At 38.7% G+C, this 25704-nt stretch overlaps 2 protein-coding genes across 2 annotated transcripts in view; both read left to right on the top strand.

Annotated features, from left to right (window-relative positions):
- Positions 1 to 13396, top strand: part of tars3 (threonyl-tRNA synthetase 3) — a 22253-nt gene extending 8857 nt beyond the window's left edge. Inside the window, 10 exon segments of the mRNA XM_056478325.1 lie at positions 1547 to 1645; positions 2281 to 2447; positions 2715 to 2877; positions 4161 to 4298; positions 4383 to 4460; positions 6556 to 6656; positions 7837 to 7941; positions 8047 to 8119; positions 9499 to 9613; positions 12379 to 13396. Of these exon segments, the coding sequence (XP_056334300.1) occupies positions 1547 to 1645; positions 2281 to 2447; positions 2715 to 2877; positions 4161 to 4298; positions 4383 to 4460; positions 6556 to 6656; positions 7837 to 7941; positions 8047 to 8119; positions 9499 to 9613; positions 12379 to 12527 (1188 nt within the window). The 3' untranslated portion in view covers positions 12528 to 13396.
- A 1157-nt stretch (positions 13397 to 14553) lies between these two features.
- Positions 14554 to 24946, top strand: tm2d3 (TM2 domain containing 3). The gene is made up of 6 exons (XM_056478854.1): positions 14554 to 14706; positions 16610 to 16705; positions 16854 to 17014; positions 18955 to 19129; positions 20529 to 20604; positions 23590 to 24946. The coding sequence occupies exons 1-6, from the start codon at positions 14598 to 14600 to the stop codon at positions 23753 to 23755; spliced, it is 783 nt and encodes a 260-aa protein (XP_056334829.1). The 5' UTR covers positions 14554 to 14597; the 3' UTR covers positions 23756 to 24946.
- Positions 24947 to 25704: the final 758 nt, after the last annotated feature.

Below are 25704 nucleotides of genomic sequence, written 5' to 3'. Positions count from 1 at the left end.
TGTGTTGCGCATCAGTTAAGACGACGTTAGCACCTGTCAGCTTTAATTGTGGGGAAACTGGATCATTTGGAGCTTTTGTCAGCTAATTTGATCTTCTGGGTTTAAAATCATTATTGGGGCAGGATCAAAATCAGTGATGTAGCGCTGATCTGCCTGTCCAGGCCTGTTTCCCATTATTATTGTAATGTGTATTTATACTGTGAACATCACATTACAACAATGGCCATACACCCAAAGCGCTTCACCATCATGAGGGGGGGCTTTCATGATACATCAGTGTGCAGCTCTACTTGGATGATGCAACGGCAGCCACAGGACAACACCACCAGTGCTTCACCACACACCAGCTGTAGGCATACCTGTCAACACTGGGATGTGAAAATAAGGGATCTGCCCCCCCCCCCACTCCCCCCTCTTAAACACACACTTAAATAATCCCCAAATTACTAAATGTGTACTTCTTCTGGAGCTGTTTCATTGTAAACGGCATGGGTGTCACTACAGCCCCCCTATATTTCTACTCAGTCCCCCCTAAAACTTTTCCGATTAGCTCATGAACTGTAAACCAAATGATCTTCTCAGTCCCCTTTAAATTTTATATGAAGATGGCGGCAGATTTCGGCTCCTCCCTGACTTTCAGCAAACCACAGCCGTGCAGAGCGAGAGAACAAGGTGTGTGTTTATCCTTAAATTGTTATAATATCTGCTTATTAGCAGTTCTTTGTTTTGGATAAACTTGCATCACTTCAATGTCATATAGGAGCAATCGGCTTTCCAATCTACTGTTTCCTCAGTGCTCAGCTCATAATCCCAGCTGTTTCCTCCAGCGTAACTCTTAACCAACATGTTAGTATTTTTATTTCCAGATGAACTACCATTATGAAACACATTACAGTGCATGTGGTGTAATCTATACCACAGTCATGCACAGAAAGCATTAAACACAGTGACAGAAGCACTTAGTGGATGTGCTCAACTGTCTGAGTGTTGTCTTGTATTACAAATATTTCCTATTTTAATGTTATGATTCAGTTCGTGAAATATGTGAATTAGTTTATTAAATATATATATATATGCCATTTAATTAGAGAAATGGCAGTTTTATTTATTGAATACATGGAAACAAAAATTGTACTTCAGCATATAAAGTGGCTTTTACTACAGTAAACAAGTTTGTTGAGCCTATTTGGCTCCTTCAGAACTCAAATGACTATGCATGTCTATATAATACAGTGGAGTACTGCTAGTTTAGCATACAAGTCACCCTATTTGTCAAATATTTTTAATTGTATTACTATTAAATTATTACTTATAAATACATTAGGGATATATATATATATTTATATGTGTGTGTATATATATATATATATGTGTATATATTACTGCGCCACCGTGTCACCTGCTTAAACTACTATTTTTTATTAATAATAAAATGAATGCACATTTTTTGTTTTCTGGTGTGTGTAATTGTCACAATGCGTGCATAAATACACAGTGCAGTGTTACAGATATAGAGTGTGTGTGTGTGTGTGTGTGTTGTGTGCAGGATCAGGAGCTGTTCTTCTTCCATGATCTGAGTCCTGGAAGCTGCTTCTTTCTGCCGCGCGGAGCTTTCATTTACAACACACTGATGGACTTCATCAGGGTAACACACGTGAAGCGTGTGTGTGTGTGTGTGTGTGTGTGTGGCTCTGTGTGTATGTTTGAGTGAATTAGTCTGTGTGTGTGTGCGTGTGTGCGTGTGCGTGCGTGTGTGTGTGTGTGTGTGTGTTTGTGTGTGTGTGTGTGTGTGTATGTCTTTGAATTAGTCTCTGTGTGTGTGTGTGTGTGTGTGTGAGAGACTGAATTAGTCTCTGTAAGTGTGTGTATGTGTGTGAGTGAATTAGTGTGTGTGTGTCTGCAAGTGTGCATTTGTGTTTCTGCAGATGTGTGTCTGTTTGTGTGTGTATGTGTGATGTTCGTCAGTGTGTTTTTCTGCAGGTGTGTGTCTCTTTGTGCAATCACTGTGTGTGCATGTGTGTGCGCGTGTGTGTGCGCGTGTGTGTGTGTGTGTGTGTGTGTGTGTGTGTGTGTGTGTGTGTGTGTGAGAGCATGTTGGTGTTCACTGTGTTTGTGTGTCAGTGTGCAATCACTGCGTGCGTGCGTGTGTGTGTGTGTGTGTTTCCTTGTGTGTGTGTGTGTGTGTGAGCATGTTGGTGTTCACTGTGTTTGTGTGTCTGTGTGCAATCACTGTGTGTGCGTGTGCGTGTGTGTGTGTGTGTGTGTGTGTGTGTGTTGCAGGGTGAGTACAGCCAACGGGGCTTTCAGGAGGTGGCGACCCCGAACATCTACAACAGCCGCCTGTGGGAGACGTCAGGACACTGGCAGCTCTACACACACTCCATGTTCAGCTTCCCTGTGGAGCTCGACGTGTTCGCACTCAAGCCCATGAACTGCCCTGGACACTGGTGAACACACACACACACATGCCTAGCACACACAATCACACATTCTCACACTGAACACACTTAACACTCGCACAAACACACACACACACACACTCACATGCCTAGCACACACAATCACACATACACATTCTCACACTGAACACACACACACACACTCTCAAGCATTACATACAGGCATTTGTATTACATTCTGTGTGTGTGTGTGTGTGTGTGTGTGTGTGTGTGTGTGTGTGTGTGTGTGTGTGTGTGTGTGTGTGTGTGTGTCAGTCTGATGTTCGCCCACCGTCCGCGCTCTTGGCGTGAGCTCCCTCTGCGATTGGCTGATTTCGGAGTTCTGCACCGCAACGAACTTTCGGGAACGCTGACGGGTCTGACGAGGGTCCGACGCTTCCAGCAGGACGACGCACACATATTCTGCACTCTTGATCAGGTGCGCACACACACACACGCACGCACACACGCACACACACACACGCACACACACACACACAGATAGTCAGATACATACATACATACACACACAAATGCACATGCATGCACATACACACATACAGACACACACACATATACAAAGGCATACACACACGTCTACATACACACAAATATACATGCATACACGCATATATACACACACATACAATCACATACACATACGCACACACAAAGACACACATACATACACAGACAGACACAAAGACACCCACACACACACACAACACATGTATAGATACACTCACACAAACACAGACACACACACATGCACATATACACAGACATACATGCATACACACACACACACACACACACACAAAGACACACAGAAACGCACATGCATACACGCACACATACATACATACACATACGCACACACATACCCACACAGACACACATACATACACAGACAGACACAAACATACATACGCACACATATACACATACGCACACACAGACACACACATGTGCACACACACATGCACATATACACACACACACAGACACACACACATATACAGAAATACATACATACACACAGACACAAACACACATACAGACAGACACACACACACACACACATACATGCACGCACATGTCTACACACATACACACACAAACTAACTTACTCATGCATACACATATACACACACATACATACACACACACACACACATATACACACATACATACACAGACAGACACAAACATACATACACACACACACACACACACACACAAAGACACCCACATACACACACAACACATATATACATACACACACACACAAACACAGACACATACATACAGACATGCATACACACACATACATAGACACACATACAGACACACAGACATCGGACACGCACACACACAAATACACATACATACATATACACACAGACAACACATGTATACACACACCCACACACAGACACACAAATAATCACACACATGGATGCACACACACAAACAAATACATGCATACACATACAAACACACACAAAGATACACACATACATATACATACACACACAACACATGTATACAGACACACATACATACATACACACAAATACACACACATGGATACACACACAAACATATGCATGCATACACATACACACACAAAGACACACATACACACATGCACACACACGTATTCCTGCTTTTGTTTAGGATTCACCAGATTAAGCAGGCCATTCTCTGCTTGTTTTCCAGATCGGCTCTGAGATGAAGGGTTGTCTGGATTTTCTGCGCTCCGTCTACTCCGTCTTCGGCTTCTCCTTCCAGCTCCATCTGTCCACGCGGCCGCAGAAGTTTCTGGGGGACGAGGCGGTCTGGAATCAGGCTGAGAAGGTTCCGGAACAGCTCCCTCTGCTGGTGTTTTAGTGCAGCATTAACTCAACATCACAGCATTAACTCTGTGTGTTCTGTTAACAGCAACTGGAGAACAGCCTGAACGAGTTTGGAGAGCCGTGGAAACTCAATCCTGGAGACGGAGCTTTCTACGGACCCAAGGTCAGAACTGAACCCTCGTCTGCTCATAAAAAATAATCTGATATTTTAGATTTTAATCAGATATTTTTACTTTATTTTTATTTTATTTCGTTTTTAATCAGATATTTTTGTTGTATTTTTTATTTAATTAGTTTAATCAGATATTTTTATTAAATTTTTATTATTTATTTTTAATCATAAATTTTTATTTTATTTAGCTTTTAATCAGATATTTTTACTTAATTTTTATTGTTTATTTTTTAATCTGCAAATTTAATTTATTTTTATTTTATTTTTGTATTATTTAGTTTTTAATCAGATACTTTGTTTATTTTTATTATTTAGTTTTTAATCAGAATTTTTTTGTTTATTTTTATTTTATTTTATTTTAAATCAGATATTTTTGTTGAATTTTTTTATTTTATTTAGTTTAATCAGATATTTTTATTAATTTTTATTATTTAGTTTTTATTCATAAATTTAGATTTTTTTTGTTTTTAATCAGATATTTTTATTTTATTTTATTTTGTTTTTAATCATAAATTTTTATTTTTTTAGTTCTTAATCAGATATTTTTATTGTATTTTTTATTTTATTTCGTTTTTAATCAGATATTTTATTTATTTTAATTATTTATTTTTTATCAGATATTTTTATTTATTTTTTATTTTATTATTTAGTTTTTAATCAGATATTTTTATTTATTTTTTATTTTATTATTCTGTTTTTAATCAGATATTTTTATTTATTTTTATTGTTTATTTTTTAATCAGATATTTTTATTTATTTTTTATTTTATTATTTAGTTTTTAATCAGATATTTTTATTTATTTTTTATTTTATTATTTAGTTTTTTATCAGATATTTTTATTTATTTTTTATTTTATTATTCTGTTTTTAATCAGATATTTTTATTTATTTTTATTGTTTATTTTTTAATCAGATATTTTTATTTATTTTTATTGTTTATTTTTTAATCAGATATTTTTATTTTTTATTATTTAGTTTTTAATCAGATATTTTTATTTTTATTTTTTATTATTTATTTTTTAATCAGATATTTTTATTTATTTTTTATTATTTAGTAAAGTCGAGCTGCAGGTATGAGGAGGTTTGCTGAAGGTGCAGCTGTAGTGCAGTGAGGGGTTTGTGTCCTTAATAAACTCTGACAGCTCGTGTTCATTGAACAGTAAGAATGAATCATATATCCATATATAACAGTCCATTAAAGTGACGTTGCATCTACAGTTTGGGCTCAAGCGTGCTTCACACTCACACTACAAGCGCCAAAGCCCAACCACACCACACTCTGGCACACCTCTTCCAACCGGGCCAGGGCTGGCCACCTGGACCCAATTCAGAGCACTCACACTTGTCAAACCAACCAGGAAATGCGCCCGGGCAAGGTTCGGATAGCCTAGTGTGAGTACACCCTAGGTTAATTAGGCAAATTAGGGTAATTGGGCAAGTCATTGTATAACAGTGGTTTGTTCTGGAGACAATCCAAAACATTCATTTTCTTTTCGGCTCAGTCCCTTTATTAATCAGGGGTCGCCACAGCGGAATGAACCGCCAACTATTCCAGCATATGTTTTACACAGCAGATGCTCTTTCAGCCACAACCCAACACTTGGAAACACCCATACACACTTATTCACACACACACTCAAACACACACAAACTCTACACAGAAAGGCCAACTGACCCAGCCGAGACTTGAACCAGCAACCTTCCTGCTGTGAGACGATCGTGCTACCCTCTGCGCCACCATGACGCCTGCTTAAACTATTATTTTTTATTAATAATAAAATAAATGCACATTTTTTGTTTTCTGATGTGTGTAATTGTCACAATGCGTGCATAAATACACAATGCAGTGTTACCAGTGCGACACCACTGAGCCACCATGTTGCCAAATATGAACCATATAATTTTATACATTGACAAAATTTGTAAAGTACTCATCTAAAAAAATGTATTTGTGCTACTCTGCCGTTTACTGTTTTCTACATTTACACAACTATGACAGTGTTTCCTGTGTAGAACACGAACAGAATTTTGAGTGTGTGTTCTGTGCTGTGTGTTGATGTTTGTTGTCTGAACTCTTGTGTTGTAGATCGACATCAATATTAAAGACGCGATCGGCCGCTATCACCAGTGCGCCACCATTCAGCTGGACTTCCAGCTGCCCATACGATTCAATCTGACATATGTGGGGTGAGTTCAGATTGGTTTTGACTCGGTGTGAATGCTCTCTCCACTTTAGTCTGACGTATGTGGGAGAAGTTCAGTTGATACTGTATAGGATTAAGACAGTGTGAACGCTTGCTTTGCTTTGATCTGACACATGTGGAGTGAATTCAGTTCAAACTAGGATTCAGTGTGAACACTCACGCACCTTCAATCTGACGTAAGTGGAGTGAATTCAGTTCAGATTATAAAGGATATAGACAGTGTAAACACTTGCTTTGGCTTCAATTTGACATATGTGAGGTGAATTCAGTTCTGTTTATAGAGGATAAAGAGTGAATACTCACTCTGGCTTTAATCAGACATAAGTGAACTGATTTCAGATCAGGATTCGGTGTGAAGGCTCACTCTGCTTCAGGCTGACATGTGGAGTAAATTAACTTGTTTATAAAGGGTATGGACAGTGTAAACACTTGCTCTGCATTCATTTTATATATGTGGAGAGAATTCAATTCTGTTTAGAAAGGATATAGACATTGTGAACGCTTTCTCTGCTTCAGTCTGACATATGTGGAGTGAATTCAGTTCAGTTTATAAAGAGTATAGACAGTTTGAATGCTTGCTTCACTTCAATCTGATGTATGTGGAGTGAATTTATTCAGTTTATTAAGGATATAGACAGTGTGAACACTTGCTCCAGCTTCAATCTGACATATATGGAGTGAATTCAATTCAGACCAGGACTCAGTGTGAATGCTCACTCTGCTTCAGTCTGACATGTGTGGAGTGAAGGTAGTTCAGTTTAGACAGAATATAAACTGTGTGAATGCTCTTTCTGCTTCAATCTGACTTATGTGGAGTGAATGTAGTTCAGTTTAGACAGAATATAGACTGTGTGAATGCTCTTTCGCTTTACTCTGACTTATGTGGAGTGAATTCAGTTCAGACCAGGACTCAGTGTGAATGCTCACTCTGCTTCAATCTGACTTATGTGGAGTGAATTCAGTTCAGTTTAGACAGAATATAGACTGTGTGAATGCTCTTTCTGCTTCAATCTGACTTATGTGGAGTGAATTCAGATCAGGACTCCGTGTGAATGCTCACTCTGCTTCAATCTGATGTATGAGTGAATTCAGATCAGATCATGACAAAGTGTAAACAATCACTCCACTTCTGAATGTTCCTCTAACTGTCTTCATTACTGCAGGAAGGACGGGGATGACCGGGACCGACCGGTGATCATCCACCGCGCCATCTTGGGCTCCGTGGAGAGAATGATTGCTATCCTCACTGAGAACTACGCCGGAAAGTGGTGAGTTACCCTGAACTACACTCACACACACCTGATATAACAGTTACACAGTATGATAACCGACTAAACAACTTCAACTGTGTGTGTGTGTGTGTGTTTGCTCAGGCCACTCTGGCTCTCTCCACGTCAGATGATGTTAGTTCCAGTTAACCCGTCTCTTGAAGAATACGCCAAACAGGTACATCATCAACATAATCATTGGCATTAGTGCAGGAAAATAAGCAAATAAGCAAGTATGAACAAACACAGAATAAACTCAAAGTGAAATATTTAGGTCGGCGCCAATGGTGTAGTGGTTAGTGTGTCGACACATGCACTCCGGTACTCATGGCGACCTGAGTTCGATTCCCACCTCGTGGTCCTATGCCAAACCTTCCCCTCTCTCTGCTCCCCATGCTTTCCTGTCAATAATCTCTACTGTCCTATACATTAAAGGGGAAAACCCCAAAAAATAATTATAAAATATATATATATATATATATATATATATATATATATATATATATATATATAAAAATGTTGGAACCCTGTAACCATTGACTTCCATAGTATTTGTTTTTCCTACTATGGAAGTCAATGGTTACCGGTTTTCAGCGTTCTTCAAAATATCTTATCTTGTGTTTAACTTCAGAAAAGACACTCATACAGGTTTGAAACCCACTAAGGAAGGGTAAATAGTTTGTAAATTCTCTTTTTTATTTGAACCATAGCTTTAATATAATTCAAGATGCTTTAACCTGAGAATGAAATGACTGAATAACTATGAAAGTCAATGGTTACCGGGTTTCAGCATTCCTCAAAATATCTTACTTTGTGTTTAACTTCAGAAAAGACACTCCTAAAGGGTTAACACCACTTGAATCAGAATCAGAAAGAGCTTTATTGCCAGGTATGTTCACACATACGAGGAATTAGTTTTGGTGACAGAGCTTCTACAGTGCAACAGAATTACAGAGACAGGACAAAAAACAGATAATAAATATATTTTAAAAACTAGAAGTAAGTAGTGAGTGCAAATATACAGATTGACAAGTGTATGTACATGTTTATTACTATATACAACGTTATATGTGCAGCTGTTATGTGCAAATTGGCATGTAAAGTGTGTTGTTAAATAAGTGTATGTGTGTATAAAAGTGTATAGCAGTAGTGATGTTGGTTCCACAATTATTATCATCAAGTGTTCATGAGATGGATTGCCTGAGGGAAGAAACTGTTTCTGTGTCGGGCTGTTCTGGTGCGCAGGGCTCTGTAGCGTCGACCAGAAGGTAACAGTTTAAAGAGGCAGTGTGCTGGGTGTGAGGGGTCCAGAGTGATTTTGGCAGCCCTTCTGCTCGCTCTGGATAAGTACAGTTCTTGGGGAGTAGGAAGGGTTGTACCAGTGATTCGCTCAGTAGAAGGAGAGTAAATAGTGATTGAATTCTCATTTTTGGGTGAACTGATGCTTTAACGTACTTAACAGTATTCAAGAGCCCTAACTTGAGATGTGAAATGACTGAAAAATGCTGATTTGTGCACTTTAGGTGCTGAAGATCTTCTCTGTGGTTCTGCTTTTAGGTCTGCAAGCAGTTTGTTGAAGCTGGTTTTATGGCTGACGCTGATTTGGATTCTGGTTGCCTTCTGAACAAGAAGATTCGTAACGCGCAGCTGGCGCAATATAACTTCATCCTGGGTAAGAGCTGCAGTGTTTCCCTCCATTATGACCATGCAATTTCATGCCAATTTGCTGCCCTAGGCAAGATTTTACCTGGCACCCCGTGCCTTGCTGCTCATTCCAACAATAATCAAACTTTTTATTTTACCCACACACTGATGACACATAACATAAGCACAAATCATAATTACAACATGATGAATATCATTGCGCAGTGGGAAGCACAATCGCCTCACAGCAAGAAGGTTGCTGGTTTGAGTCCCGGCTGAGCCAGTAGGCATTTCGGCGTGGGTTTCCTCCGGGTGCGCTATAGGGGAATTGATCAACTAAATTGTCTGTAGTGTATGTGTGTGAATGACTGTGTATGAGTGTTTCCCAGTACTGGGTAGACCATCCGCTGCGTAAAACATATGCTGGAATAGTTGGCGGTTCATTGCACTGTGGCAACCCCTGATTAATAAAGGGTACTAAGCCGAAGGAAAATGAATGAATGAATGAATATCATTGCAGAATAAAACTGTATAGATGCTGTAAATACACCAAGGTAACATTTGTTATCATACACTGTATAATATTAGCATACAATAGGCCAGTGGTTCCCAGGGGGTCGCAGGACAATGAGGGGGTGTCGCTTGGTGATTTCCAAAAATCAATTTCATTTTATTAAACTATTAGAATAACTATATTTTTTCCATAACCTACAGAAGAAAAACGTGGGTAACAGTTACTTTAATAAATCAACATGCTAATTAAAGGATTATTGAACCTTTGGATTTTATTTGCGACTCCTGGGGAGATTACGTTATATTAAAGACACTGCAATAGCGTCAGATGCCGCAGATTGATTTTATGGCAGCATGTTCAAATTTCTGACACCTTTACTGCACTCACATACATTAAAAAATAAATACAGGCCACGACTGAACATGGAGGATGATCTCCAAATGGTGTTCTCCAAAATTAAACTATGAAATAGACCACAGGTGTCAAATCCAGTTCCTGGAGGGCCGCAGCTCTGCACAGTTTAGTTCTAACCCTGCTTCAACACACCTGTAGGTTTCAAACAAGCCCGAAGCACTCAATTAGTTTGATCAGGTGTGTTTAATTAGGGTTAAAGCTAAACTGTGCAGAGCTGCGGCCCTCCAGGAACTGGATTTGACACCTGTGAAATAGACTTTGGCCTATTGTGTGCGCTGTTGTCTGCAGGGTTTATATATTTACAACCACCTCAGAGGATATCGGGGGTCGTGAGTCACTGGCATTGTTATTTTTGGGGTCGTGAGCTGAAAAGTTTGGGAACCCCTGTAATAAGCTGCTGATCCATTTCTTCAAGTGTTTTCCAGTAGGTGGCAGCAAAGTTCTACTGATAAAGTCCTTTTAAAGTCGCCACAGCGGAATGAACCGCCAACTTTTCCAGCATGTGTTTTTTTTTACACAGCGGATGCCCTTCCAGCTGCAAACCATCACTGGGAAACACCCATACACCCCACACCAACACTGGGAGAACATGCAAACTCCACACAGAAACACCAACTGACCTAGCCGAGGCTCGAACCAGCAACCTTCTTGCTGTGAGGCGATCGGACTACCCACTGCGCCACAGTGTCGCCCTATTTAAGATTATCACCACAAATTGAAGTCAAAACAAACACTTTTTAGATGTATTTTTACCTTAAATGTTGTGATTTTAATAAACACTGTTACATGCAAACACCACTGAATTAGCTAATTCAAATTAAAAACACAGTGTCTCAGTGGTTAGCACTGTGGCCTCACAGTAATAAGGTTGCTGGTTCGAGTCCCGGCTGGGTCAGTTGGTGTTTCTGTGTGGAGTTTGCATGTTCTCTCCGTGTTGGTGTGGGTTTCCTCCGGGTGCTCCGATTTCCCACACAGTCCAAAGACATGTGCTATAGGGGAATTGATCAACTAAATTGTCTATAGTGTTTGATTGTGTGTGAATGAGTGTGTATGGGTGTTTCCCAGTACTGGGTTACAGCTGGAAGGTCATCCGCTGCGTAAAACATATGCGACCCCTGATGAATAAAGGGACGAAAGCCAAAGGAAAATGAATGAATGAAATTAAAAACACCATGAATTGCCAAATCTACACAACTTTAGTCAAATTTATTACAATATTAAAATGTAAAGACTTTTAAATGTGACAAGAATATAATAAATAGTGGAACAATGTGTTTTTGCTCATATTTTTTGTGTTTTGATATAATATTACAATAATTTTCATATGTTTATATATCAATATTTTTGGTAATATTTATTTTAATCTTGTTAATGTAAAGCACTTTGAATTACCATTGTGTATGAAATGAGCTATATAATGCCTTGCCTAATACTGTAATTCTATTCATGTTTATTTATATAGCGCTTTTCACAATGTAGATTGTCAAAGCAGCTTAACAGTTCTAGTGAAGTCCAGATTTCAGAGTTGAAGTTCAGTTTAGTTCAGTTCAGTGTGGTTTAAGTTTCACTGCTGAAAGTCCAAACACTGAGGAGCAAATCCATCGAATCCCAGCTCCACAAGTCCCGATCCAAGCAAGCCAGTGGCTTTAAATATACATTTGTAGTGTTGAAGTAGTGTAAGTCATTTAAAAAATATTTGTAAAATAATATTTTAAAGTTTTTATAGCATTTGCCTATTCCACTCATGCCTATCCCTGTGGATCTGATGTGCTTATGATGGTTGTGTGTGTGTGTGTGTGTGTGTGTGTGTGTGTGTGTGTGTGTGTGTGTGTGTGTGTGTGTGTGTGTGTGTGTGTGTGTGTCAGTGGTGGGAGAAAAGGAGCGTCTCAGCAACAGTGTGAACGTGCGCACCAGAGACAACAAAGTTCACGGAGAGCTGCCGGTTCTGGAGGTGATGGAGAGATTAATGCTGCTCAGACGCTCACAGTGCAGGAACGCAGAAGATGACTTCTGATGGAGATGAAGATGAGGAAGAATATTATGATGATAAAGATGAAGAATGAGGATGAAGATCTAAGGAGAAGTAAAGCCGCGTTGAATGATTTGGAGGATGTTGAATTGGCTGTCTCTTTCGTGTTAGGGATTAGAATATATCCAGGAGGTTGTTATCTCAGAATAAAGCACAACAGGTTTATCAGCAGCCTGAAGAAAAATTATTCTGTGAAAACAACTCTCCTGGGTGTACTTTATCCTGCTTATTACACAAAACATGGTTCTGTGCCATAATAGCAGATTAATTCTTCAATTAAACGCAACGCTGACAGAAACAGCTGATGGAGTATACACTAACCTGTGCATTATTCAGACACTAGATGGAGACAAACAGACTAAAACAGCTGATGGAGTATACACTAACCTGTGCATTATTCAGACACTAGATGGAGACAAACAGACTAAAACAGCTGATGGAGTATACACTAACCTGTGCATTATTCAGACACTAGATGGAGACAAACAGACTAAAACAGCTGATGGAGTATACACTAACCTGCACATTATTCAGACACTAGATGGAGACAAACAGTCAAAAACACAAAGCTGACAGAAACAGCGGATGGAGTATACACTAACCTGCGCATTATTCAGACACTAGATGGCGCCAGATACATATGATTATGGATGTCAGCATATGGATGTGTATGTACATTCACTAACAGTCAAGATGATTCTCAGTTCCTGCATGAGTCTGTATTATTCAGAGGTTGTTATCTGTAATGTCGTAACTGACCAATCAGAACCCAGTATTCCAGACAGCCGTGTAATAAGACGTGTTAAAGTGTGTCTAAGTGTGGAAAAATGGAAATAAAGTCTGTGAAGGAATAACTAAGTGTGTCTTTTGCATATTTACAATTGTTAGCCATCCTGTGAAATTAACTATTTTTTAAAAATGTTTCCCTAGTCATTTAAAAAAAAAATCATAGGCTAATCATTTTAATAGCTAGTTTCTATTTAGTGATATCTTTTATCTTTGTCATGATGACTACAGTACATCATATTTTAATTGATATTTTGCAAGATGCCAGTATTCAGCTTAAAGTGACATTTAAACGCTTAACTGGGTTAATTAGGGAAGTTATTGGACTACATTTACAGTTCTATAGTAGCATGTAGTTGTTGTGTTATTGCCACAACTGATTAATAGGGTATATGCCGAGTTTCCCATACTGATAAACTTCCGGTGACCTGTTATTGTGAGTTTTTTCCATTTTATATGCTTCCTTTTACAGCATCGATGTTGTAATGTAATTAAAATACAATCAGTTAAACAGACTTTGGCATTCATTTAGTTGCTCAAGCGAAATACGAGACAAAAAGCCGTTTACTCGCACGAGCCCGTCAGAATTGACAGGCTAGCGCAGAAGCTCCATTGAATATACTGAGGTAAAATAAATGCTCATATTATAAAGACATGGCGGGGAAAATGTTATTTAATGCAGTGCTTCTTGTACAATCTGAGACCCACTTTATATCGGATATCACTCAGCCAGTGGAAATCGCGGATTTTTAAAGAAAACAGACCTTAAACGTGCCGATTTTGCAACTGCATCCAGTTCACCTGAAGCGGTTAAGCCAGAGGCAAAAGGCAAATTAAAAGTCCTATTAGCATGCTTCGGTATATACTCTATACATGAATACTTTAAAGGGACTTTGCTACAGTATGGTTAAAATGCTACAGTACAGTTTTTTAATATGCAGATTGTGATCAACAAACGCGCATTCAGTGTGTTTCTCAACCACAGAAATAAGAAATCGCAAGAAACACGAGTCTAAACCACAGAAAATACTCCTCATTACAAAATAAAATGAAAATTGCTTAATAAATATGTTGTTTTTATTGATTAATAATTTAATACATTGTGCAGTATCAGAATTGGTGTCTAAAAAGCTTTGTACGTTTAATTTAAACAATAGTTTAAGCTCGCATTTGCGCAGAGCTGTGCTGTCCGTGACTTTTATTTTCAGCCCTAAGACTTTTACGTAGGGGGAAGTGAGGCTCGGTCAAGCAGCGGAAGCAGTGTTCGTGATGACGGCGAACGGACAGAAATGGGTTCTAGATCGCGGACGGAACAAAATGAGCTCGTATTTAATGCTGGTTCTGCTGCTGCTCGACATTTACTCATCGTGTGTGGATGGTACGTGTGTTTTTGTGGCTCTAGTCAGTGTGTGTTCTGATCTGTTGCAGTGTGTGTGTTGTTGTTGTTCTCGGTTTGAGTTCAGTGTAAACTGGTTAAATCATGATATAATGTCAATAATATAATGAATAATAGTAGATGTGTCTATGATAATCATATATTTAAAAACCAGGACGTGTCCTGCTATGGTGTTTTTGTGAATGAATGTATTTACAGTACACGGAGGCCTTAACCAAATTATTAATGAGTATTATTTATATTTATTTGTATTATTTATGATCAATTCCAAGGAAATGTCAGCCTTTCCATGAAAAATATAAAGTTTTCTGCAAAATAGCGAAACCCTCTTTTGTATAGGCTTGAATTGTACAGGACTGATAGATACACAAACATGTCTCTTTATATTTGATTTATCAAAGTCACACAATGCCAATTTCACATCTGTCACATCCATAACGAAGCTTCATTCATTCATTCATTCATTCATTCATTTTCGGCTTAGTCCCTTTATTAGTCTGAGGTCGCCACAGCGGAAAGAACCACCTACATATCCAGCATATGTTTTACACAGCGGATGCCCTTCCAATCAGCAGTCTTCTTGCTGTGAGGCGATCTTGCTTCCCACTGCGCCACCGTGACACCCAATTGATGAAGCTTTACCCTCATAAATGCAAAAATGTCAAATAAAATAACATCAATCATGTTTGTATTATAGTAAGCCAACTTTCAGAATCAGAAAGAGCTTTAATGCCAGGTATGTTCACACATACGAGGAATTTATTTTGGTGACAGAGCTTCTACAGTGAACAGAATTACAGAGAGAGGACAAAAAACAGATCATAAATATATTTAAAAATACAAGTTGGTAGTGAATGCAAATATACAAATTGACAGGTGTCAATTACTACTTACTTGTATTTTTTAAAAATATATTTGTATAATGTAGACTGTATGTTGTAGACTGTAAACTCACATCCGTAACACACGTCTATTTTCCTCATTTAAAATCTAAAAATACCTACAGATTGATATTTTTCTGATCCGATATCTCTGTGCTTGGATGTTTTGGAAAATATAATCAGATGTTCCAATATATTGTTAAAGTATAGTTTCTATGTACGTTTATGCATTGAGTTTTACTGCAAACGTCACATCTGTAACGCTGGAAATGCTCTTATATTTTATTTCAGTAAAAGGGAAGCAGCATGTGATCAGCTCAGGATAGAAAATAACATATTATTGTCAATATTACATATTACTTACATTAAAAGATAAAGAATTGTTGTTATATTGTCGTCAAAATCACATGTACTTTGTGGTTCCAATAATAAATATTATTCAAATTAATTACATATAATGCTAAAAAATACTGTTTATGATATTATTATGTGCTGTAAACAAGCTTATAATAAATTATTATAATATTTTTAATGAAATTACACCACTAAAGCATTCAGTTTATTTTATTGAATTATTCATAGAGACTAAGACTCTATTATTATATTATTTTACATTTAATTATTCTGTTACTGTACCTGAATACTCTTAGACCTTTTCAGAAAACAATAAAACACTGATTATTTCATTTACTGTATATCTCTTTTTTATTGCATTTATTAATGCTTGTAGGTTGTTTATTATATTGCACTGCCCTACAGAATCATCCTAATTCAATCTAAAATTATATAATTCTTTCCAAATAGAGATATTCAAGTCATCTGGTGAAGTTGTACTCCTATCGCAATATATAATCGCAAATTAACACAATATTAGACATTTCCGATATCATGCAGCCCTAATCTGCATTATATAAAATGTATTGCATGATTTAGACTTTGTTTTCTGAATGAAATATGCTTTCATTTTTAGATGTTTGTCATAAATAATGTTGCTCTCTCTGCAGGGTATCTGAGCTCTCCTCATGTGGGTCAGGATCCTCCATATTTAGCCCAGCAGAAGTCAGTGATGAGCAGCCCGGTGGCTCTGACCGCATCCTCAGGTCACAATCAATACTGCACTTCACCACACACATACAGTCTGAACTATTCCCCAATTAAAAACAGAGAGACGCTGTTGTGTTGCTGCATGTGTTCAGTGTGTTTATTCAGGACAGCGTAGTATAAAGTGTGTGTTGTGTTTGTGTTCAGCTTCTCCAGTGGTCACTGATAATTACGTGTCCAAGTGTCCGAGCGGAGACCTGTGCTCCAAACTACCCGCCGACTGCATCATCTGTGCTCTTCACCACAACTGCAGCTACGGCCGGCCGCACAACTACACCTGCAGACCCCGAGCCGGAGTTCACTGCGTGGTGAGACGGCGTTTTCTGTCTTTATTTACCTGCTCAACAATGGTGCACTACAGAGCTAGATTAGTCTCAACGATAATTCATGCAGAAAACACAACGTACACACATGCATCGCCAGATTCACATGCATTATGTACACTCACTGGCCACTTTATTAGGTACACCTTACTAGTACCGGGTTGGACCTCCTTTTGCCTTCAGAACTGCCTTAATGCTTCATGTCAGAGATTCAACAAGCTACTGGAAATATTCCACAGAGATTTTGCTCCATATTGACATGATAGCATCACACAGTTGCTGCAGATTTGTCGGCTGCACATCCATGATGCCGATCTGCAGCTCCACCACATACCAAACGTGCTCTATTGGATTGAGCTCTGGTGACTGTGGAGGCCATTTGAGTACAGTGAACTCATTGTCATGTTCAAGAAACCAGTCTGAGATGATTGGAGCTTTATGACATGGTGCGTTATCCTGCTGGAAGTAGCCATCAGAAGATGGAGACACTGTGCTCATAAAGGGATGGACATGGTCAGCAACAATACTCAGGTAGGCTGTGGCGTTGACACGATGCTCAATTGGTACTAATGGACCCAAAGTGTGCCAAGAAAATCTCCCCCACACCATTATACCACCACCAGCAGCCTGAACCGCTGATACAAGGCAGGATGGATCCATGCTTTCATGTTGTTGAGGCCAAATTCTGAGCCGAGCATCCGAATGTGTCAGCAGAAATGGAGACTCATCAGACCAGGCAACGTTTCTCCAATCTTCTATTGTCCAGTTTTGGTGAGCCTGTGTGAATTGTAGCCTCAGCTTCCTGTTCTTAGCTGACAGGAGCGGCACCCGGTGTGGTCTTCTGCTGCTGTAGCCCATCCGCCTCAAGGTTGGACGTGTTGTGTGTTCAGAGATGCTCTTCTGCAGACCTCGGTTGTAACGAGTGCTTATTTGAGTTACTGTTGCCTTTCTATCAGCTGGAACCAGTCTGGCCATTCTCCTCTGACCTCTGGCATCAACAAGGCATTTGGGCCCACAGAACTGCCGCTCACTGGATATTTCCTCTTTGTCGGACCATTCTCTGCTAACCCTAGAGATGGTTGTGCGTGAAAATCCCAGTAGATCAGCAGTTTCTGAAATACTCAGAGCAGCCCGTCTGGCAGCAACAACCATGCCACGTTCAGCGTCACTTAAATCCCCTTTCTTCCCCATTCTGATGCTCGCTTTGAACTGCAGCAGATCGTCTTGACCATGTCTACATGCCTAAATGCACATGCCATGTGATTGGCTGATTAGAATTTTGTGTTAACGAACAGTTGGACAGGTGTACCTAATAAAGTGGCCAGTGAGTGTGTATGTATATATATATATATATATATATATATATATATATATATATATATATATATATATATATTGTTTGTATGTATTTCCAAATCTACTACAAAAGCAGATCATGAACAGTAATAGCTAATAAATGAACTTATTCAGCGTGTAAGTAAATGGATAGAAATTTGATAGGAACAGTATAATAATAATACTAAAAATAAATGGTAACACTTTAAAATATTAGTCCATTAACTAATGTATTTACTAACATGATCAATCTGTTAGTAATAGATTTATTAAGGCAATTATTCATCATTGTTTATCTTTATGTTATTGAAGTTAAATAATGTTGGTTCATGTTAATTCTTGGCGCATTAACTAATGTTAATAAACACAACTTTACATTTTAATAATGCATCAGTTAATGTTGAACTGTGAATAATAAATGCTGTGCAAGATTATTCATACTTAGTTAATGCTACCGAATACATTAACTAATGGACCGTAATTCTGAAGTGTTACCAAATAAACAGGTGGAGGTCAGTTTTCTTCTTGTAATAAAAGATGAGTATGTTCTAATGTCAGTGTTTGTGATCAGTGTTTTCTGTGTTTTTCAGAGCGATCAGGGCGAGCGGCAGCAGAACTTCACTCTCTCTCTCCTCTGCCGCTTCTGTTTTCAGCTGGATGCGTCTCAGTATCGCTGCTCCAACTCCAGCGACTGCATGACAGTGTCGTGTCCGCGCAGACGATACAACGCTAGCTGTGAAGTGCTGGAGCACGTGCACTGCCTCGGTACGTCTCTGCTTGCTCAAGCATATGTTCATGGGTATTATTACCAGAAAACGCCGCCTTGGTTTTAAAAAAAAATCTCTGTACATGAAAACACAAATGTGATGCGCGCTGAAGTCTGCATGAACCGTTTTTTTCTTAGTATTGTGATGCAGCTCCTAGAGAAACGGAATATTAAATGTGACAATAGTGGGCGTGGCTTGTTTTTCTACTGCGAGCTGATTTGATGTAGTAAAGTGGCCGTCTTATTCAGAAAGATGGGGAAAAGGGTTTTGGGTGAGTTATTACAACCTAACAGACTCCTCCTCCTGCTCACCATTACTGTTTGCTGACAAAACTGACAGCTGGAGGGGCGTGGCTAAGTATGTTGAATGTTTTTAAAAGGAGGGGCTACTCTACGCCCCACCCTCTCAGTTTTTCAGTCGATATTATATCAAACATCGAATAAGAAATGCACATGGAAAGGGCCATGAAACCCCCCTGTCTCACACCTCTAGTTTGGAAAAAGTCAGTAAAGTGGGTGTGTCCAGCTCTGTTTTGGTGGGAGTGTCGGGGGATGGAAAGAGGAATGGGTTTGTGTGTGTATATATATATATATATATATATATATATATATATATATATATATATGAATGTATGTATATATATATATATATATATATATATATATATATATATATATATATATATATATATATATGAATGTATGTATATATATATGTATGTATATATATGAATGTATGTATATATATATGTATGTAAATATAAGTAATTCCATGCAAATGTCAGCCTTTTCACCAAAATAGAGAAACCGTTTCTACATTTTTTTTGTGTAAGCAAGTATTTTACAGGACTTTAAAAATACTCATAAATGTCTCTGTCAGTGTTTTCAAACTATTATATTTAATTTACCAAAATCACAATTGCCAATTTCACATCTGTCACATCCATAACGACACTTTTTCCTCATAAATGCAAAAATGTCAAATAATAACGACTCGTATCTGTTTGATTAGCATCTTTTCTTTTGGGTTGTGCAGTTTAATTGACAGAATTTCTATAAAGTCTGTTGCATACTTTAAACTCGCAAACTTTTTTGGTCACATCCATAACGCATGTGTATTTTCCTCATTTAAAAACAACTAATATACGTGTCCTAATAGTGTTTATAGCAGCGGAGGACACGTATATGACTGTCAACCCCTCAACACATGTGTTCTTGTGTTTCGTGACCGTTTAAGGCAAGTACATTATAGTTAACTGATAAATAAATGACCTACAATAAACATTTTTCCTCAGCTGCCATCAAACTGAACACAGAACTGAAGCACATCTAGAGGATTAAAGTGCTCATGTGTGTTAATAATGTTTCTTATGTGTGTGTGTCTGTGTGTTCCATCAGGTAAGAGAGTGTTTCAGAAGCGTCTCTTCTGCAACTGGACTGGAGGATATAAGTGGTCAACAGCTCTGGCTCTCAGGTGATTCACTGCTCACTCATTTGATTCCTTTGATTCTTTTGTCATCCGTTGCTTTAAATGCTCAAGCTTTATAAAGCAGGCATGATTCTGATTGGCTGCTTTTAGTTTATAAGCTAAAACAAGTCTTTATGATTGCATTAGTGTATTTTTGTGTGGGTTCATTATGATTAATGCACTTTACGATTCATTTTCATTAGTTATTGATGGTGAATTTATTAAAATGAGCAAAACAATGATACTTGTACACCATTTATTCAACATTTACTAATGTGTGCATTGAAATTTAAATATACAAATATTTATTTTTTAATTATACTAATCACATTCAATTCATAACTCATGATAGCTAAAAATCTGTCAAAATGACTAAAACCTGCATATTAATTCCTAACAAAACATAAATTACGTTAAGCTTTTTAACCAAAAATCTGTTTAGTTTTCTTGCATGATTTATTGTTAAGCTATACAAAGTGTTTGAGGCTACAGTGGTGTGTCAGTAGCTGAACGTATACGTTTATCAGATAAATTCAGCCCAAAAGTGTCTGAGAAATGAACAGAAGGGTAAATATATTGGACTAAAGTTTGACCAGACGAATGGATTTTATTTCTATTAAATTTGTTGTTTATTTTTCATTTTGTTTTGTTTTTATTTCAAGATTTTTGACATTTGAAGGCATTTCAGACACACCAACTCCAAAATGACTGAACATTACATTGATCTGACTTGTTATAATGACATTTAGTGTATTTCTGAGTGCTCCCTTTCTATAAACAGTATTATTTATAAACATTCACACTCCTTCATTGAGTCTTAACATACCAGAATGCATTATAATTGTGAGGGCTGGCATGCATGCATGTATGCATGCATGTATGTATGCATGTATGTATGCATGTATGCATGTATGCATGTATGTATGTATGTATGTATGTATGTATGTATGTATAATTAATATATTGGAATAAATAGTGACCAGGCTATTAGATTTTATTCATATATATATTTTATTATTACAGGGTTTCTGCGAGGTCTTAAAGTCAAATTTTTAAATCAAAATTTTAGACCTTAAAAAGTCTTAAATTGGCTGTTGTAGGTCTTAAATATGTTTGCACAGCTCTTATTTTTCTGATGTCCATGTAACGCTACATCTAATGCTCATTTAAATTCTGTTTTGTGTTGTTGTTGCTTGGTTTTCATGGTGTTGTAGTTCTTTATTTCACTAGTCCAATTGTAATTCGCGGTATTAAAACTACAAATGAGACCAACATGCAACAGCCAATCAGCTTTCTGTTATTGAACTCAGTGCGCGCGGTGAATGTGACGTCATCGCGGTGTTTGCGGAGGCTCACTTTGGGTGTGCGTTGCATGATTTCGGCCGGCGGAGCTCACAAATTTTTTGAGACTCTGGTGAAGTTTGCGCGGCGCCGCGTTTGATACAAGTTAAATATGGAACACTTTGAAGAGATTTTGTCTGAAACAGTACACCTGTACAGACATCTTTATCCTCTGTTCATGCGTGATCATAGGGAGAACCAGATGACCAATAATTCTTGGCTATAAATTGCAACAGCCGTGGAAAAGCTGTTGACATATAGCACCCAGGTGCTTGCGGCAACCTGAGTTCGATTCCCGACACAGTCCTTTACTGACCCTTCCCCTCTCTCTGCTCCCAACACTTTCCTGTCTGTAAATCTCCACTGTCCTGTCATTAAAGGTGTCATTAAACCCCTAAAAAATAATTATAAAAAAAAAGGCCATGCAAAAGTGGAGACCTGGGTGGTTTTAATATTACAGAATATATTGTTTCACCATTCATAGGTTTAACACTGATGTACAATTATGAATTTAAAACAATTTACAAGTCACAAACTGAAATTAAGGAACAGATTGTGTCTTTGATAACTGGAAAGGAATATATGAACCTATCAGTAATAATATACTGATGCCCAATTTCTAGGCTTAATTTCTATTGCCTTTTTAGCTTATAAATAGAGAACAGAAGCTAGCCAGACAGTGATGTGTCAATTGTGGAGCGGGCAAAATAAAAAAGCGTCAGTATTTTGAGTAAGTGTACTTTTTTTTGCTTTTATTCTTGTCATAATAAAAACTAATTGCAGAGGAACTCCTGTTCTCTTGCCATTTAATATTTAACTTTAATCAGTATCAGAAAGAGCTTTATTGCCAGGTATGTTCACACATATGAGGAATTTGTTTTGGTGACAGAGCTTCTACAGTGCAACAGGATAACAGAGACAGGACAAAAATAGGTATAATAGGTAGAACTGTCCGAGATATGAACAAAAGCAAGTGATGCATCAACGTTTGATTTTAAAAATCTTGAATGGTTATAAATATCTTTATAATAAATAATAAAAATTATAAAAACAATTAGTTTAAAATTCTTCAATGATGTTAATGATATGACGTAGCTCCGGAAACTTTCTAGTTCTCTGTTTATCCGTCTGACTTTACTGTCAGTTTCTCTTGACCTCCTGTCATTTAAAAGAATATCTCAATGGCGAACGCGTCCACTGTAAAAGCCTCGTCTGTTTCGTGAGGTGCGCGATGCAGCGGCAGGTGAAAGTATAAATCAGCATTAAGATGTTTGTTTGCTTGTTTTCCTGTAGTTCAATGGTGCATCTCACCTGTCTTCAGTACTGTTCAATTAGAATACATTTATTTTACCACTAATGTTAGGGATTTAGCATTTTCTCTTTATGCGTGTTTTTGATATTGTGATATAGGTCTTATATTTAATACTTAATGCTCTTAAAAAAGTCGTAAAGTCTTAAATTTGACATTATGATGTCTGCAGTAACCCTGTGTCATATTTCTGGTATTATTTGCTCTCTTTCTAAAAACTGCATTATGTTAGACTTGCATGCACACTCCTCCTGAGTGTGTCTGAGTAGACCAGCCTGCATTATGAGTGTGACATGTTCTTGGCGTGTTCTAATCATGTTCTTGGCATGTGTTGTGTGCAGCATCACTCTGGGTGGTTTTGGCGCGGACCGCTTCTACCTGGGTCAGTGGAGGGAGGGTCTGGGTAAACTCTTCAGTTTCGGGGGTCTGGGCATCTGGACGCTGATCGACGTGCTGCTGATCGGCGTGGGGTACGTGGGTCCGGCTGACGGCTCGCTCTACATCTGAGCGTTGGTGTTACCATGACGACTGCATCCCAGATTTCAGAGTTCTGACATTACCGTAACGACTACATCTCAGATTTCTATGCGGTGTCGTTACCGTGACGACTACATCCCAGATTTTAGAGTTCTGACATTACCGTGACGACTAAATCTCAGATTTCTGTGCGGTGTCGTTACTGTGACGACTACATCCCAGATTTTAGAGTTCTGACATTACTCTGACGACTACATCCCAGATTTCTATGCGGTGTCGTTACTGTGACGACTACATCCCAGATTTTAGAGTTCTGACATTACTCTGACGACTACATCCCAGATTTCTATGCGGTGTCGTTACCGTGACGACTACATCCCAGATTTTAGAGTTCTGACATTACCGTGACGACTACATCTCAGATTTCTATGCGGTGTCGTTACCGTGACGACTACATCCCAGATTTTAGAGTTCTGACATTACCATGACGACTGCATCTCAGATTTCTATGCTGTGTCATTACCGTGATGACCACATCCCAGAATTCAGAGCGATATTATTACCGTGATGACCGCATCCTAGAATTCTGAGCACTGCCCTTACAGGTGACGACCACATTCCAGAATTCCAAGTGCTGCCGTTACTATGACGACCGCATCTTAGATTTCTGAGTGCTGCCGTTACCGTGACGACTACGCGCTCTCATTACCATGATGACTGCCTCCCAGAATTCTGAGTGCTGTCGTTACCATGACGACCGCATCCCAGAAATCTGAGCGCTACCATTACTTTAACGACTGCATCCTAGAATTCAGAGCGCTAACGTTACCGGGATGACCACATCCCAGATTTCCATGCTCTGTCATTACCGTGATGACCGCATCCCAGAATTTTGAGTGCTGGCGATACCGTGACAACCACATCTCAGATTTCTATGCGCTGGCTTTACCATGATGACTACATCCCAAAATTCTGAGTGCTGGCGTTACCGTGACGACTGCATCCCAGATTTCCACACTCCCACTCGGGCAGAGCTCCATCTGCTGTGAATGAGGATGCTGGAGGCACGTGCGCAGGCTGATCACACTGATTAATAATCCCTGTATGAATATGTGTGTATATATGAATGTGTGTGTGTGTGTAAATATGAGAATGACTCTCTGTGCTGATGTTTTATTTCACTGTTGAGTTCTGAATAAACCGCTGTTATGTTCAAGATAATCATGGTAATCCTCAATTTCATTTTTGAGTGTGAGAAAAAGAGAGAGAGTGTGTAGAGTGTGTAGAGTGTGTAGAGTGTGTGTGTGTGTGTGAGAGAGAGAGACACAAAGAGAGTGAGTGAGTATGTGTTTGAGTATACACTCACCGGCCACTTTATTAGGTACACCTCACTAGTACCGGGTTGGACCTCTTTTGCCTTCAGAACTGCCTTAATTCTTCATGTCAGAGATTCAACAAGCTACTGGAAATATTCCTCAGAGATTTTGCTCCATATTGACATGATAGCATCACACAGTTGCTGCAGATTTGTCGGCTGCACATCCATGATGCCAATCTCCTGTTCCACCACATCCCAAAGGTGCTCTATTGGATTGAGCTCTGGTGACTGTGGAGGCCATTTGAGTACAGTGAACTCATTGTCATGTTCTAGACACCAGTCTGAGATGATTGGCGCTTTATGACATGGTGCGTTATCCTGCTGGAAGTAGCCATCAGAAGATGGAGACACTGTGCTCATAAAGGGATGGACATGGTCAGCAACAATACTCAGGTAGGCTGTGGCGTTGACACCATGCTCAATTGGTACTAACTGGTCCAGTTTTGGTGAGCCTGTGTGAATTGTAGCCTCAGTTTCCTGTTCTTAGCTGACAGGAGCGGCACCCGGTGTGGTCTTCTGCTGCTGTAGCCCATCCGCCTCAAGGTTGGACGTGTTGTGTGTTCAGAGATGCTCTTCTGCAGACCTCGGTTGTAACGAGTGC

Source organism: Danio aesculapii, chromosome 18, assembly GCF_903798145.1.
Source record: "Danio aesculapii chromosome 18, fDanAes4.1, whole genome shotgun sequence".
Lineage (NCBI taxonomy): Eukaryota > Metazoa > Chordata > Actinopteri > Cypriniformes > Danionidae > Danio > Danio aesculapii.
Note: the sequence above shows the minus strand (reverse complement) of the source record. Positions and strands in the feature narration are given on the sequence as shown.